Raw genomic sequence first — 17138 nt, forward strand, 5'->3', positions numbered from 1 at the left:
CGGGGCTCCGGTGCTTTGGCCTCGCCCTGGCCCTGCTGGTGCCATCCTGAGGTTCCGCCCAGAGACCCCGCCCTCCCCAAATCAGAGTCCAGACTACACAGTGGGTAATCACAGCGGTTTATTGGGGGCCTGGTCGGGCTGGGAACTGTTTCAAGCAGATGCAGTAACGGGCGGGGTTGGGGACTGGAGTAGGCGTCGCGCAGGGGTCACTGGCAGGTGTTGTAGATCTGAACCTGCAAGTTGATGGCTTGAAGCACGCTACGCATCCTGGCCTCCAGCCCATCCAGCTGGGCTGCTTTGCCTTCCAGTGCCCGCTCGTTCTCTTCATAGGTGCCCTCCAGCTCTAGGAGGGGAAGGTCTCAGCTGAAGGGTCCTACTCCCACAGTCCCACACCTCTGGCGCCCACCCACCCCAATCATCACCTTGTAGCCGTTGCAGCTTGTCCTGAGCAGCCTGCAACAAGCCTCGAGCTTCATCCCGAAGTTGCTCTGCCCGTGCCTGTGCAGCCAACACACCCTGGGCCTTGCGCTCAGCCAAGGCCTTCACTGTTTGGTACTGGTCGCCTAGTGGGCCCTGCAGCAGCTGGGGATATAGAACGCAAAGTCAGCTGGGTGTCTCAGTGGAGGCCCAGACTCTACTTCAACCCCCACCAGCTGGTTCTGCCTCAACCCACCTGCTCAGCCTCTCGGGCACGACCCTGGGCACTGCCCGCTGTTTCTTCCGCACTAGAGGCTGCCAGGCTATTCCCTGCTCGTTTCAATTTCAGAGCCTCCAGAAGACCATCCAATTGCTGAGCCCGCTCGCCTGCAGAGCTCAGTGCCTGCTCTGCACCTGCCATCTTCTCCTGAACCTGTCATGGGTGGACCCAGGGTTAAACAGGTCTATGGTGCATGCCCATAATCTTGCCCCACTGATGTCCCAGAGAAACCACACCTGATGCAGTGTCCGCTCAGTGTCCTGTGTGTCAACTACCGCCCCTTGGATGGCACCCTGAGCAGCTCCCTGTGCCCTCTGGGCTTCCTCCAGTGCTGCTTGTACTGTTTCTGCCTTCTGTTTCTCACCCTCAGCCCGGCTCCTGAAGAAGAGAGGGAATCAGAGCCTGCAAGTATCAGGACCAGGTGTCAAGGATTGGGGCCAGGGTCACAGTCAGACCTTGCCCGCCGTGCATCTTGCAATAGCTGTTCTGCCCGACGTACATCTCCCACGGTGCGTGCCAGGATTGTGTCCACATCCGCCAGGCTCTGGACCCTCTCTGCAATTGCGCCTGCCAGGTGCTGGATTTGCTCAGGTGATGCTGGGATGGAGAGCTCTAGCACTCGTGTGGCCACCATCTCAATGCTATCAGGATCAGCCCCCTCCTCTATGGGGACACAGGCAAGGGCTTAGGGACACAGATTCTCCAGTATTGGCATCGAACACAATTTTGGGGTATGGACTCAGGGACCCCACACAGAATATGGGTTTGCTACTAGGCATAGTGATTAACTACAAGGACAGGAACCGTAAGTGGGCACAGACTTGGGGTCGTGGACTTGGGGACCACATATAGGCAAGGGTTGAGGGGCTAGACATGGGGTCATAAGCACAGGTCCAGTGCAGGCTCTGACCCAAGTATGGACCCAGGGACACAAGTATGAACATAGACACAGGTGACACAACCACATGGCCTGGGCCACACGGGAGGCTCACGGCTGAGGAAGTCCTTCACACTCTGGATAAGTTCCCGAAGTTCTTGGTTGGCCTTCTCCACCTGTCCCCTGGAAGCATTAGCCTTGTCCAGGGCTGCCTGGGCCCGCTGCTGTGCCTCTCCTGCCTGCCGACGGGTCTCAGCCACCTGGCTGAGGATGCCGCCACCTTCTGCCAGTGCCCGCTGCAGCTCTGCCTGCGTGTGCCGGGCCCGACCCAGTGCCAGGTCCGCCATGGCTACTGCCCCATTGCAGCTGAGGCCCCCACAGCGGGGTTGCCCATCCTCGTCCAGGCAGCCAGCACCCCCGCAAGGGCTTGTTGCACAGGGTGCATCCCCTGGGGGCCCACACACCTGCCAGGCACAGAACAAGTCAGGGACCTGTAGAAGGAACAGCCACACCCACATGTCCCACCCCACACTTGTGCCTCACCAGTTCATTGATGCCTGTCAGGCTCAGGGACTGGGTACGGGCTGAAAGCTCGCCTAGTGCCTGCTGGTTGGCCATGTGCTTGCGGTTGAAGTCCTCCTTCTTGGCACCTATTAGTACCTCTGTCCTGTGCCGGGTATCTGCTGAGTTGCTCACAGGACTGGGCACTGTCAGGGCTGATGTGTTGGCACGACGTTCCGCCTCTGCAGACAGACTATGGGCGTGGCGGATGCTGTCATAGGCACCTATATTGGGCAAAGGCTGGCAGTCAGCTAAAGATCACTCAACCCTGGTCCACCTGCCTAGTTGGCCAACAACCCACCCAGGAAGTTTGAATGCTTGAGCAGGTCCAAATGCTGGTCCAGCTGCCGCAGTGTGAGATTAAGTGCAAGCCCATCTCGCTCCAGACTGCTCAGTGCATGGTTGGCATTGAAGTTCTCATCCTGCACATCAGTCAGTTCTGCCTCCAGCTGGGTCAGGTGCTCAGTGGCCTCCCCAATTTCACGCCTGTGCCAGTAGGTAGTGGTGTTTAGAGAAGCTTCAGGCCACTGGGCCTCTGCCCCATCCCACCACATATCCTCAGGCCCATCCGCACCGTAGCTCCTCTGTGGCCTCTACAAGTTGCGCAGTGGAGGCAGCTGAGGTGTTGCGGGTACCCACAATCCCCTGCACAGTCCCCAGCTTCTCCTGCATGTGCCAGAAGCGGCTCTCAAAGGCACCCAGCACACCCGTCTGCTGCAGCTCCTGTGCCCGCTGCTCCAGGCGCCGCGTACGGGCAGCCAAGTCCTGTACCACACGGTCCCAGTCCCCGAAGCATGTGTGGCATGGGTGGCAAGCAGGAAAGACCCCTGAGAAGCCACGGGCACACTGGTCACAGCGCACGCCAGACACGCCTGGGCGGCAGCTACAGTGGCCCGTGGAGCGGTGACACTGAGGCGTGTCTATTCCACGAGGGTCACAATCACAGGCTGCAGAAAAGGGCAGACCATGAAGTTAGGGTGGCAGTGGGACATCCTGAGAAGTCCCCCATCTACCCTAGCCCTGCCAGCTCTCACCGCGGCACTGCAAACCAGGGTCTCCCCAGTGGAGCTCTTGGCACTCAGAACAGGTTCGCCCACCAAAGCCAGCACGGCAGTGGCACTGCCCTGTGAACTAGAGTGGGAACAGGGCAGAGGTCAGAGCCTCAATCAGAGGCTAAGCCCTTGAGAGTTAAGACAGACAGCTGGCACCATCCACCCAGGGATCCACAGGAGAATCCCATACCTCATTGCAGGTAGGGCCTCTGGCTCGGCTTGGGTGGCAGGCACAGGGCTGACATCCATGGCCACTGGTAAGGTTCCAGAAGTTGGGGGCACAGCGGTCACAGCTAGGGCCCTGGACATTGGGGAGGCATGGGCACTGCCCACTGCTTGGGTCACAGTGGCACCGGTCAGTGGACGGGCACTGCTGGGGATCTGTGCCCAGCAAGTTGCAGGTGCAGCCTGTGCCAGTCAAACACATTAATCAAGGAGATCCTGAGCAGCAGAGCCCTGCCCCAGCCATCCCAATCCCACACTCACGGTGACAGCTCTGTCGGGTGGCCTGTCCATGGAAGCCAGGCTTGCAGTGGGCACAGTGTGGTCCCTCCGTGTGGTATAAGCAGCGCAGGCATTGCCCCGTGCGGGGGTCACAGGCATCAGGGTCCGTGGGGTCAATGTTCCCACTGCACTCACAGGGCTGGCACTGGCCACCTGGCCTTGATGGGTCCCCAAAGTGCCCAGGGGCACAAGCTTCGCACCGCAGCCCTGCCCACGGTTGGGAAAGGCATGAGTGTTCAGTTCAGCTGCCCCACCCTGACCCCATGCCTGCACCTTACTTACCTGTGTAGCCTGTCTTACAGTGGCACATGATCTGCTGGGAGTACCCATCCCGATGGCAAGAAGTAGCAAAGTGCCGCCGGCTCCCAGGGCCTTCAGGGCAGGGACAGGGCCGGCACTGGCCCCCATGTGGTAGCCGTGGGTCCCCGTGGAAGCCAGCAATGCACCTTCAGGGAGGGGCAGGAAGAGATATGTGATCCCTGAGCAGCATTCCCACCCACCAACCCACTCCCAGCTGCTCCAGGCTCACCTTTCACAGTGCTCACCCCCTGTGTGATCACGGCAGCCCAGGCAAGTGCCTGTGTGGGTGTCGCATTCATCTGCATGCCCATTGCAGACACATGGCTGGCAGTTAGGGAATCCCCACTGGCCACGCTGGCAGCGATCGCAGCGAAGCCCAAAGGCACCAGTTCGGCAGGGGCATTGCCCACTGGTCCCTTCACATAGGCCACTGAGTGCCCCCTCGGGGCTGCACTGGCAGGCTGGGGGCAAGGCAGAGGCTGAGCCAGGGAGGGGATTTGAGGGAATCTAGGTGGGGTCAGGGTGGGAAAGTCAGGGAATGGAAGAGAACTTCCAGTGTCCTGGTGCTGAGAGCATGGGGTCCAATGCAGAGTTAGAGGAAGGAAGAAGCAGAGTCGGAGGGAGGAGGGAGAATAGTAGTGGGGAGGAGAGAGAAGGAAAGGAGGAAAGAAAGGCAGGCAAGTACCTTGACAACCTGTGGGGCCAAAGCCGTAGAAACCAGGGGCACAGCGATCACAGCGACGCCCAACCACTGCAGGTTTACACAGGCACTGACCGCCATGGGGATTACACTCAGAACTCAGTGAGCCCTGGGGGTCACACTGACAGGCTGTGGGGCAGGTGGATAGGGCCAAGTCAGGCTGGGGCCCCACACCTCTGCCCCACCGACCCACATCACAGACACTTACGCAAGGCACCATTGTAGAGTAGGGCAGACAGGCTGATGAGGAGGGGGACACAGGCCTCAGAGGGAAGGGTCTTACTGGGCACCAGACCCTCCTCGTGACAACGGTAGTGTTCAAAGGTGGCACGGCGCTCCAGGGCAGCAGCATCACCCCCACTAAACATCTCCAGCACGAGGACACGGGGAAGCAGCACCAACTGAAAATATGAGCAAGGAAGAATGAGGTCCAGACCCAAGACCATATTGACACTGCCAGAGCACTTAGCACCACCATGGGCCTGCCTCTTCTGTCATAGGCCCCGCCTATCCAGCCACCACCACTACAGGTCCCATCCCATAGACCTTGCCTTCCTAGTCAGTGTGGGGAGAGAGGACTATTCACCGAGTCAATGAGCAGGCTGGGTCTAGAGTAGGGGGCCTCAGGCTGGGCACTTCCCCCTGTCCGCACCAGCTTCAGATGCAGCTTATAGGAGATGCCAGGCTCAAGGCAGACAGGTCTTGGAAATACCATATACCTGGGGGGAGACAAGGACAGGTATGGGTTCACCCAGGGTCCCTGTACCCACCGTCCTAGGCCTCCTCACCCTGCACACAGCAACCCAACCATCGGCCAAGAAAGATGCTAGGGCTGGTATACAGATTTCCACAAGCATGCCTCACTGGACTCCTATACCTGTGCAGACCAATCTCTGAAAATGCTCCCTACAGTCTTGCAACCCTATGGCATTTCCCTGGCACAAATACTTGCCAATTTTTCTTCAATGGCCTCCTCACATTTCCTCCAACCTTGACCTCCAACCTCTGCTCCTCTTCACCAAGACTATGTCATTCCCTCCAGCCTGGCTCTGCCTTTCCTAGGTCATTCCCATCAGCCTACAAACATCTTTTATTCCCCCTTGAAAACATCTTCTCTTAATCCCTGAGTCTTCCGTAGCTGTTGCTTTATCTTTGCTCTCCTCCCCAATAAATTGAACTGTGGTCACTGCCTCTACTCCAGCCTCGCACTCCAATGGAGTTTTTATGCCAACGTGCCATCAAGATGGCCTGTATCAAGCTCACCATAAACCTCCATGTAGCCAAACCCAGCAGCCTCTTCTCTGTTCCTGTCTGCTCCAGCATTCAGCAGCATGCGATGAGAGCAGTGCGCCCTCCTTCCTGAGACACTCTTCTGTCCACTTCTGGAACCCTGTCCACACTCCTGATTTCCCCCCACTGCCAACTCTTCCTTCTCTACTGGCCTCTAACACCCAGAGCTTTCTTCTGGTCCTCCTTTCTTTCTCTGGTGATTTCATCTAGACCTATCTCTTTAGTGACAAGTCCCAAACTTATATTTCCAACTTGAGGCCTCTCAGTAATTGCAGACATAGAAATTCAACCATCCACTGGCCTTCTCTCACATGTCTAAGCAACTCAGAACAGCTCCTCCCTATGTCTCTATCTCAGTAAAGAGCCCAACACCCACCCAGATGAACAAACTCAAAACTCTAGACTCATCTTTCCACTTTCCCTTTCCTACACTTCTAACCCATCATCTCTGCCACTAGAACCCTCTGGAACCTTCATCATCTCACCACATCAACCGCTAAACCTCTGTCCAAACCACTGTCACTCAGCTAACTCGATAGTCTCCAGCAGATCTTCCAGCTTCCCCTTTGGTCCCTTTCAGTCTGTTCTCCACTCAGAAAGTAGAGGGATCTTTGTTAAACACAAGTCGCAGTTAGTAAAAATGTCTATAATGGGTATGACCCCTTTTATGCTGCTCTCTCTACTTCCGTGTATGTTTGAATATTTACATAATAAAAGCATCAAAAAAGAAGGTGACAAAACAGATACATGAAACAAATATTACCCAGAATGTAATAAAACAATAATCAGACCAGGCACATCCCTGCTCAGAATGCTCTGATGCCATCCCTTCCCACTGTGGGCATTCCTTATAGTGACACTAAATGAGTTCCCATTAATTCTTGCCACAGACCTCTGGAATTTAGACCCCTAAGAGAGCAGGCCTATTCTACTTCCTTCCTCTGACCTCTGCCATGCCTAACAGCACCTGGCAAACAGCTCTCAGGAGGAGGCACTTGAAGCAAGGGACAGATGAATGAGCAGCATGGGCTTCCAAGTGCCCTTCAGAGAATTAGGGCTGGCCTGCACCCCTCCACTGTTATAGATGCTACATTAGTGCCCTCACCTAGTTTCTGGTTGCCGAGTCCCTGGAATGTGGTCATCCTTGGGCAGCATGTGCCCACACGGGCCATGGGCAGACACAGGCCCTGGGCGCTGCACAGCCACTTCCATCTCTGCCCATTGCTCAGGGACCTGGTGGAACGGGATGATGAAGGAAATGCTACCACACCTGGAGGTTCAGCTCTGGGTCAGGTTTCACAGAGTCTGACCTGGGGCTCCAAGCGCAGCAGCAGATCATAATCCATGGCTCTTGGCACAGATGTCACCAGGAACTCCAGTGCCTGACCTTCCTGCAGTCTAACAAAGCCCCGGCCTGTCCAGGATACAGTCCCACCAGGGGTCACCAGGCGCTCCACCACATCCAGTACCTGTGAGGGATGCAGCTCAGGGTGGGTGCCTAGGTAAGGCACCATTTCTTCTACCACAACCTGTCCCCAAACCCCAGCTCTTCAGCTGAGGCCCTGTCCAAGGCTGGACACCCTCCCCAGACAAAGTACCACCCATAACTCTGCACAAGCCCTGCCCTCCAACATTGCTCCCTACCTGTCCTCGGGTGTCCTCAGCCTCCCAAGTTAGGTGGTCAAGGAAAGGCCGGAAGTAGCCAGGCTGCACCTGCTCACAGCGTCGCCCCACCATGTGCTGGCGACAGCGGCACTGACCTGTGGCCTCATTGCACCTGGGAAGCCCATGTTTACTCAAGAAGGATCCCTTACCCTGCCCAGGATCTCCCCCCGCCCCCAGACCCCTTATACGGCACTCACTGGGGATCCAAGGCACCACCCACGTCGCAATCACATGGACGGCAGCCAAGCAGGTCGTGGCTCAGGCCCCAATGGCCAGGCTAGGGGAGAGGAAGTTTCTGGGGGCCAGAAACAGACCCCCCCCCACCACCCATCAGGGAATCCAATAACAGCTCTCAGCCTCTACCACCCCTTGGAGAAAACATGGTCCCTAGACCATGGCTCCCACCCTTGGCCTCCCAGCTAGGAATAGACCCTAAGCTCTCCCCAGTGGAGTATAGACACCACCCCCTCACCCTGTGCTCTGAGAATAAGTGCAGGACCCCAGAACCCCAGCCCCCTGCAGTCGCACCAAGCAGCGGTTGCAGCCACGTCCAGTCACTAGACGCTTGCAGAAACAGGTTCCACTGTTGGGGTCACAAGAGGTGATCCCAGGCACTGTGCCCCGTGCATCACACTGACATCCTGTGAGGAAGGAGACCCATCAGCACTCTGGGGAACATGGTAGTGCTGGTGTTCATTGGGTAAAAAGTAAGAAGTCAAGGGTTAAGGTTAGCACAGGAGGTAGGGCAGGAAGCACATACGCCGACAGCCTGCAGGGTCGCTGGCACTGAGCCCAAAGAAGCCATCACGGCATTGCTGGCAGCGAGAGCCCACCACATGTTCTTTGCAGCGACACTGGCCCGAGACCAGCCCCAGAGCAGGATCATCATGGGGATCACAGCGACCACCATCTTGAGAACCCATGGGGTCACAATCACAGGCTGAGGGCAAAAAGAGGTGCAGGGTCACCCTATTCCAACTAGCCCAGCACCACTTATCTCCCAAGCCTCTTTACCCTGGATTCCCAGCCTGGTTTCACCCCATGCCCCCTCCCACCCACCACCAAACCCCTGCAACCTGGACAGCAGTCTGGCTTCCCAGTTCCTACCCCAGACTCAGCCTTCCCTCTCCCATGCCCAGTCCCAGCTCACAGCGGCACACAGCAGGGTCCCGCAGGTCCTTGGTTGGGTCACGGTAGAAGAAGGGTCGGCAGAGCTCACAGTGGCGCCCAGCTGTGTTGTGCTGACATCCATCACACACACCTCCACTTACGTTGCCAGATGCCAGATATATGGCCATGTCGAAGTGGCAGCTGTGGGCATGCCCATGGCACTCACACTCTTGGGGGAGGGGAAGGCAGGACAAAGGTCACTTGAGGGCCGATGTCCTGAAGATAAGGGGTGTAAGGGTCCCAGTGACACAGCAGGTCCCTGCCACAGGCCAGAATTTGTGGCTGTGGGCTCAGGTACTTTAAGGTCTCAGCATTATACTGACCCCCTGCCCAGAGCAGATTGTGAAGGAGAGTTAAGGGAATCCCTAAGGGCATGAAGGCCCGCATACTCTTTGGATACAGTCTGGGTGTTAGGGGCTTGACCAACCAGCTCTAGGTTTTACTCATGGCACAGCCAGACAACAGAGTTCTGGGGCCATGTGGGCCAGGATCTCACTCACTCCTGCAGGCATGACTGTGGCCATCTTCAGCCGGACGCCAGGGCAGGTCATGATAGAAATCTTGACACCGCTCACAGTTGAGGCCACGAGTGTTATGTTTGCAGATGCAGGCCCCATGAACCTAGAAGGTGGGCAAGCAGGTGGTCAGCACTGTCCAGCCATGCCCACCCCTGCCCCCAGCCCTATTCCAACCAGTTAAAGCCCCTCACCATGCCCTCAGCATGCACTGGTGCCCCTGGGGCGGGTGCACACTGTGAGGCGTGTCCGTAACAGAAGCAGTTGCCACGCACAACCAGCTCGTAGAGGGCATAATAGTATTTCTCACGGATCTCCCGTCGTGGGTCAAGCAGGTTGTCCCCCAGTGTATGCAGCCGTGTCAGGTTCACCCGTAGGTTAGTGATCTTCAGCAGGTCTAAGTTGGGTGAAAGAATTGGGAGCCAGCTGGCCAGGCAGGCTCTTGTTACTCCATGCCCACTCAGGGGCTGCAGCTGCTAAGGTCACCTTGGGAGACCTCCTGTCTATTGCTATGTGAGCTAAACTGGACTTGGCACCTGCCCTAAGAAGCACCCAAAATAGCTACTGAGGCCCCAAATAGTCACCGGCCGGACACTGGGACTGTGCCAGGCTCAAAGGGAAGAACACTCACTCTGGATCCGTGGGCTGTAGGGGTCTGGGATAGGGATGGCAGGATCCAGCACACGATAGATGACCTGGAGGAACATGGGGTCATTAGAGGCACTGGACCCTGCCTCAGGCCCATCATCTCCCCTCTTCCTGCCCCAAGTCAGATCCCACCCCTCACCTCGCCTTCAGTGGATGGCTCAATCTCTGAGTAGCGGGACTCACAGACTACGTCATCCCAGTGCCGTGGGGGGGCCAGTGGGACTCCTGGAAAGTCAGCCCCACAGTCATAGGAAAAATATCGGTACACATGCCAGGTGCGTCCAAAGTCTGCTGAGCGCTCCACCAGCATGGCAGCAGGACGAAATGTCTGGGTGGGGGGCATGGCTGATCAGTGGGCCTCAGGCCCAGGCCTATCAAGAGCCCTGCCCAGCAGGGGCTTGCCCTCAAGCAGTTCATGGACAGGTGGGGGGTGACTGCTGGAAGCCAAGCAATAGTCAGGGAGGGTAGCCCCTTCTAATGGGGAGGCTCAGGGGTCATGGGGCCCAGGGAGGCAGCGCGTGCAAAGGCCTGGAGGCAGAAGGCAACAGAAGGTGTGGGCCATGAAGGAGCCTCCCATGCAGCCAGAGTACAGCATGTGATCTCAGGGAGGCTGGGCTAAGTTGCTGGGAATCTGTTCAGGGGTAATGGGGAGCCAAGCAGGGTGATTCAAGCAGGCTCCCAGACATGCGGGCACCTTGAAGGTCATAATGAGGTGTGTGAAATGAAACTCAGCCTCCAAGTCCAGCTGGATGGTGACCACGGGGACACCTGAGGCAGGAGTCGGAAGTCAGGGACTTGAGACTACTGGTGGGCAACCCCATTCACCCCATGCCCTACCCACGGCCTCACCATTCTCTGACTGCCACCAGGCTGTCCGGCGCTGTGGTGCAAAGCTGGTAACTACATTCTGGATGCGATGACTGTTTGGGTTGTCTCTAGCAGAGAAGGGGCGCCGGGAATCACACAGGAAGCACTTCTTCTCATCCTGGTTTGGGTCAGAGTCAAGGTCAGGGTCAGTGCTTCAGCCAGTGCCAGCATCCCCTCCCCTGGCCTAGCCACCCCCAGCCTCACCTGAAGGTGACTAACGATGCAGTAGGGCTGGGGGCCATGCAAGCCACAGGTGGATGAGGCAGTCAGTCTGTCAGCACGGCCCACTAGCAGGTCACCTGTGGCGGGGTAGCAGCTTCCCCTCGAACAGCCTGGCACATCTGGGGCCAGGGCCTGGGCCAGGGCGGTGGCCAGCGCTGGGAACAGTGGGTCAGCCAGTTCTGCTGCGCTCCCACCCCGCAGCCCCAGGGCTAGCTCCCCCCGGACCCACCATCTCATCCCACAAACCCCAGGCCTTCACTAGGCCCTCTCACCACTCAGCAGCAGGCCCAGTCGAAGCTCCCAGGGCCCAGGCAGTCCCCGCAGGTCCCTCCCTGATACCCCTGAGGCCCGCTCCATCCTGAAGAAGAGGGGAATCCAGATGAGGGGGGATGAGAGGTCTGTAGCCCAGGCCCACCCTACCCCTCCCTTGGGGTCCCGTGCAGACCCTGCCCTCGTAAGTCCCTGGCTGATTCCCCACTCAATCCTCCCTCCGGCAGTCCCACCACTAGCACAGTCCTGCGACTTTGAGCAAAGTTGAGAAGTACGGCAAGAAAGAAAGCGTGGAACGGATCTTGGGCAGGAGTGCAACACTGTGCAGAATTTCCTCTCCCACCTCTCCAGTAATGATCCTCATTCTAGAAACCAGACATAGTCCAGCTCACCTGCAAAACTTTATTGTGCTCCCTTGGTCTGGTTCAGACCAAGGGGCAGGGGGTTTGGTTTTAGGCCGCCACAGTTAGGGAGCGCACCAACTAGGGGGCATGGCATGAGCAAAGAAAAGGAGGCTGATCTTCTGAGACTTCAAACGGCCCACAAAACCCAGCCTTTCTCCCCAGCATTGTGAGTGCTGTGGAAGTCACCATCAACTAGGCTGTTCAGTTCCAGGGTTCCAGCATCAGCAGGTAAGTGAGAGAGCACACACGGAGGCATCAAGCTCCTCTCTTTAGGGATGTGGGAAGCTTTAGGCTGGCCTGGCCAGAGCCACAGGACAAGATGGAGGTAGGACGAGAGATGGAGAAAAGCCATCCCCTTGCCCAAGTCACTGTTCCAGGAGGCTCCACCTCCCTTAGTCACTACTGCAAGTCTGCACAAGAAGTGGTGTCTCAGTTTCCCGGTGTGAAAACGGGTGCTGGGCAGCTGACAACAGAGGCAGGGAGTGAATCCAGATCTTATGGCTATTCATCCGTTCCGTACTTTCTGGCCTGCCAGGAGGCCAGAGCCCGGGCTTGGAATGCAAGCTGCCGGCGAGTGCCCCACCCAGGCCCCTGGGACCACAAGCGGACCGTGGACTCCGCAGGTCTATAAGGCCAGGCCCCTGTGGCTCTGAGCTGCCACAAATGTGCCCACTCTGTCTGGGGCCAAGTGGAGAGTACCCAGAGCTGTGGAACTGGGGGGGAAAGCTGCAGGTTCTTCACGGGCATCACCAGGCTTCTCAAGGAGAGTCTGAGCAGGGGGGCAGTCAATCTGATGGACTTACAGGGTCTCAGGAGGTTACTCCAGTTTTCTGAAGTAGTGGTCTCCAGTTACCCTGAGGGTCATGTAATCAACCTGAGGGGCTAGGGGTATTAGAGGTGACTCAATTTTAGATCACTCAGAAAAGGATCTATCAGTGTCAAAGGCACTTGATGGCCTCTGTGAGTTTTACGTGATCTCTGGTTTCTCAAGGACAGATCACTGGAGGATATCATGGAGTCACATGGGGGTTACTCAGGGTCAGTAGGCACTCAGTGGGCTCCCTGGTCCCTCAAGGTCAGGAGATTCTTGGGTCAAACTGGGATCATTCAGGTAGTCTGAGTTACTAGCTGGGATCATTCAGGAGTCTGTCTTACTAGCTCCACACACCACAGTCAGCAGGTGGCACATGCGTTTGCCCATAGCCACATGTGTTCAAGCAGCTTTGCTGCACTCTGTTCCAGGGCCCCAAGGATGATACCTGCTTGCTCAGTATCTGCTCATTCTGCACCAGGTGGTGCTCCAACCTTGAGGATCAGGTCATCTGAACCAGGTTCTGACCTTTGGCCCTAATCTCTGACCCTGGTCCTCAATTCTGTCATGACCTTAACTCTGACCCCAGCCCTAAGTGAGCTCTAACCCTAATCAACATTTGAGCCCTGTTGTGAACTTTGACCCCAGCCCTGATCCCTACAAGAATCTGGACCTGACCTGGACCCAGCCCTGACCCTCCTACACCATCCCTGTTCTGACTCTGACCTGTCCATCTGACCCTGATCCCACTCCATACCCCACCCCACCATGGACCAGCCATGCACCTTTTAGCCAACTCTAGCTGTTAGGCACCCACTTCAGCAGCTCTTGGGCTCAGCTTGTGCCTGCTGTACCCACTCTCCTGCATCTTGCCCTGTGGCCACCAGGCTATGTGTGCCCTTCTGCAACTCTACCACGCCTAACTGGGCCATCTGCAACTCCTAGAGCAGGACTTGAACTGAAAACCCACCCCACCTAGATCCTACTATTTCAGACAGATTGCTGCCCAAGGTTCCCGGGGGCGGAAGGGGGCTGAGACTCTGCCTCAGCCCAGTATAGCCCAGTCCCAGCCTAAATCCCACCTCTGACACCTCAATGCCCAGTGTACCCATATCACCTTGCCCAGGCCCCCAGCCATGCCCATGGCATGTACTGCTTGCTCTTCTGCCCTCTCAGCCTGCTGCTGACAAGGCCAAGTAGGTCTTGAAAGCCACAGCTGCACTGGACAGAGGCCCCAGGACTGGGGTCACATCCACTGCCACTGCCAGTATCATCCAGGCCAGGTGCCCTGCCACCTGGGGCAAAGGTCAAAGATCACAGGGAGGTCACAGCAGGGTAGCAACTAAGTAGGGTGCTCACATGGTCTGTGTATTTGGTAATGCCAGGGTATCATAGTGGTTCAAGCATCTCAGGGGGAGAATGGAGAAAACAGCAGCCACTGAACAAGAGGTGTGAAGGAGCTGGGGGTAATGAGGCCTCCAGGCCTCGGAGTGTCTGTTTTGCTGACTGCAGTCCTTGTTCTGCAGCCCTTGTATGACTTCCCACCTCAGCCAGCTGAACATCCAGTGCTTGGTCCTGGGCCCTAGCTGTCCCCCACCCTAACCCCTGAAGGGGACAGATGATCAGTTGGACATCCCTGTCCTCCCCATCCTCTGACCTCTGCCTCCAGTCTCCTGGCCCTTCACCAGGTCTGCTGTGCCTGATGGAGGACACCTTCAGCTCTGGGCAGTTCCTGGCCTATGGTGTCTGGTGCAGGGAGGGCACTCTGGATCTGACTCAGCAAGAGGGCAATGCTCACTGTCCCACCTTAGGGGAGGGGCACTGCCAGCCCATGCCATGCACCAGCTGCACACTCACAGCATCTGCACCTTCATATGTAGGAGCTGGAGTAGGAATCTTGGATATGAACTCAATTCCTGACCCAACAAACCCTGACTCTAACCTCTCACTGACCCTGCCTCTGACATGACTACATGTGCTGGGGGCTAATAAGAGCGAAGTATTAAATTTTCAGGAATTTTGTGAGTTAGCTGATAAGTGGTAGGTAGACTAAAATCAGCCATGGTGGCTTTGCTCACACCATGCAAATTGATAAACACTACAAATCAGTTCCCTCTGACCTCCAACCAGCTGTTAAACATTTAGGAGCATACTAGTGCTCCCATCTGACCCCTGGTTAGCCCTTATGAATATTTCTCATTCTGGAAGGAGTATCACAACAGTGTTCTAGATGCCCACCTGCCCCTCCCCTCAGCTGTGAACAGACACACAACAAGCAGACATGTACCCAAGAGGAAACACTGGAGGATCTGCACAGTTGCTTGTAGAGGGGCTATGGTGGCCACACCCCAGGACCCCCTGACACGATGTCTCCCAGGCCTGGATTCCTGTGGAGCTTGCTGTGGCCTGAATTTGCTGCAGCTCGTAGGGGTGAGTCAGATGTGGAATGTATCTCCTGCACCCCTATGACTCCCCGCTTGGCTCCCATGCATGGCCCCAATGGCTCTGTACTAGTTGGTTAATGCTGCCCTAGGATTGTGGCAGCTATATCAAGGCTATTGGAAGAGTTATGGGAAGCAACCAGAGCCCACTGGGTAGTGGCAGGGTCCCAGGGCAAGAGGCAACACCACAGGGTATCAGGAACATAGGCCAGTCCAGGTACCCAACCCCTGCATTCCTGTAAACAAGCTAGATGATCCAGTGAGAATTGTATGTCCCAGATATCCCCTATTGCCCTACACCCAGGTTTTGGCTAGAAGAAAGTCCTCGCCTTGGCGAAACCCCCTATAGTGATCCATCTCTCCACCCACCACTTCAACTTTGACTAGGAGTCTCAGAAGCTATGGACACAACATCTGGATCCTGTCAACCAGCTTCATCAGTTTCAGCTCCCACATAGTTGCTCCTGTCCCTGGCTGGCCCATCCCCCACAGCAGCTGCTCTGTCCACCACCGGTCTCTTGGGCCTGTCCTAGGATGCTGTCTCATTCTCCAAATGTGGTCACAACCTGGGCTCCAAGAAGGGCCTCTTGGGAAAGCAGACAGCTGAGGAGGCTTGGGCCTCAGCATCTGCAGGGGATGGCAGGGATGGATAGAGGGGTGGCTCAGGACTCCACTAGTTGAGGCAGGGTCAATTAGCCTTCTGGGTTTCCCCAGGTACATAAGCAAAAGCACCTGGCCCCTTCCTTCTGCCCCAGCCTAGCCCCTACCCTCACCTGCTGCCCATTCACCTGCTCATTAGGCCTCATCTTGGGCTCCTGTTGCCCTCTTGGGCCAGGCAAGCCCTTGACACAGTTTAACTCCCAGGATAATTCTTCCAGATGTTCACACTGCCTCGTAACTCATGGCTCTCTTTCTGCCACAACCTGTCCTGTGGCCCACAGTGTCTGAGCCAAAGCAGTCACTTTCTTCCTGCAGGAAGATGTACTCTCCTTTATGACTCCTCACTCAGGAAAACCCACCTGACTCCCAGACCCAGGACACAAGACAGGCCAACCTGAGACCCCCTGAATCCCCAACCCTGAGAAGCTAGCTGGAGACCTCCCCCTTACTGACCCAAGACCCCTGGCCTGAATCCAGCTATCCACTCTGTTAGTTGCTCCAGAGTCCCCACAATGGGTGAAGAAGATTCCAGGAGAGTCTGTGCCTGGTGGAGTACTGCCTCCAGGGCTTGTAGGTATCCACCCTAGCCCTGGGCACCCCAGCCAGGCATCCCCTTGTGTAGGGGGGCCACCTCTTGGGCCACAGTTTCTAGCTGCAGCTGGAGCAGAGCTAGATGTTGGTCCCAGGAGGTGAAACAGGTAGGGCCTGGATACAAGACACAAACTCACAGGCCCAGACCACCCCAAGACCTGGACCCCCAGGACTTAGGTTCCCATTAACCGAAGATCCCAGGGATCCCATCCCTACTAAGGCTCTAGTGTCCTATGACCCCAACCTATTTCTCAGACTCCTCACCTGGGGCAATTGGCTACTGTAATAGGTTTGCCATCAGGATGGTGGGCACACGGAGGGTCATGCTGTCTACAAAGTTGGGGCCAGAGCCAACTAGGAGAGGCCCCAAGACTGTACAGTGGGGAGAGGCAGGCTAGGGGGCTCTTTAGGGACAAGTTGAGTGTCAGTGTCCTCTAACATTCTGGCTCTCTCCTCTCCCACACTGCCCTGAAAATATGGGCTCTAAGACACCAAACCTCTGACCATGCTGATGCTCCCACCTAGACTTCCTCACCTTCCTAACCCAGCCCAGCCTCTTGTTCAAACCAGTCGTCTCCACACACTCCCTCCCTCCCCTGAAAACCAAGTCTAAGCTTTGGTTTTCTCTTGCCCCTGCTCCTCCTGGACACTCATAGGCAACAGGGGGTCAGCTGGCTGGAAGCCCTGGCCAAGTTCAGCTTCAGCAGTGGTTTGGTCAAGGGCAACACAGAAGTGCCCAGATGGGAATTCATGGCAGCCATGGAGGTGGGGGTAGCACAGGCAGAGGCCCTCCCCAGCAGAATACCTGAACTAACGTGGGGGCAGGGAAGGAGAGTCAACTCCTGACTCTTATCACTTGATCCCAACTCCCAGGCCCTACCTTGTACCCATTG

General features: G+C 56.7%; 1 protein-coding gene across 2 annotated transcripts; it reads right to left on the reverse strand.

The window, feature by feature from the left end:
* Positions 1 to 101: 101 nt before the first annotated feature.
* Positions 102 to 11621, reverse strand: LAMB2 (laminin subunit beta 2). 2 transcript variants are annotated; one of them, XM_043590320.1, is made up of 33 exons: positions 11514 to 11621; positions 11341 to 11426; positions 11051 to 11223; positions 10829 to 10964; positions 10674 to 10747; positions 10119 to 10307; positions 9963 to 10026; positions 9526 to 9728; positions 9317 to 9437; positions 8797 to 8985; positions 8407 to 8586; positions 8175 to 8287; positions 7844 to 7923; positions 7626 to 7758; positions 7292 to 7450; positions 7087 to 7214; positions 5278 to 5410; positions 4900 to 5092; positions 4677 to 4820; positions 4221 to 4452; positions 3974 to 4137; positions 3674 to 3898; positions 3378 to 3595; positions 3170 to 3266; positions 2710 to 3082; positions 2437 to 2621; positions 2118 to 2359; positions 1690 to 2038; positions 1153 to 1360; positions 934 to 1075; positions 674 to 850; positions 423 to 582; positions 102 to 343 (listed from the first exon to the last, which is right to left on the reverse strand). In XM_043590320.1, the coding sequence occupies exons 2-33, from the start codon at positions 11423 to 11425 to the stop codon at positions 207 to 209; spliced, it is 5406 nt and encodes a 1801-aa protein (XP_043446255.1). In that variant the 5' UTR covers position 11426; positions 11514 to 11621; the 3' UTR covers positions 102 to 206. The 2 variants fall into 2 exon arrangements, with proteins under 2 accessions (XP_043446255.1, XP_043446256.1); XM_043590321.1 differs by lacking the exons at positions 10119 to 10307; positions 10674 to 10747; positions 11051 to 11223; positions 11341 to 11426; positions 11514 to 11621 and having other exon boundaries at positions 10829 to 10938.
* Positions 11622 to 17138: the final 5517 nt, after the last annotated feature.

The sequence above is a fragment of the Prionailurus bengalensis genome, chromosome A2, assembly GCF_016509475.1.
Source record: "Prionailurus bengalensis isolate Pbe53 chromosome A2, Fcat_Pben_1.1_paternal_pri, whole genome shotgun sequence".
Classification (NCBI taxonomy): domain Eukaryota; kingdom Metazoa; phylum Chordata; class Mammalia; order Carnivora; family Felidae; genus Prionailurus; species Prionailurus bengalensis.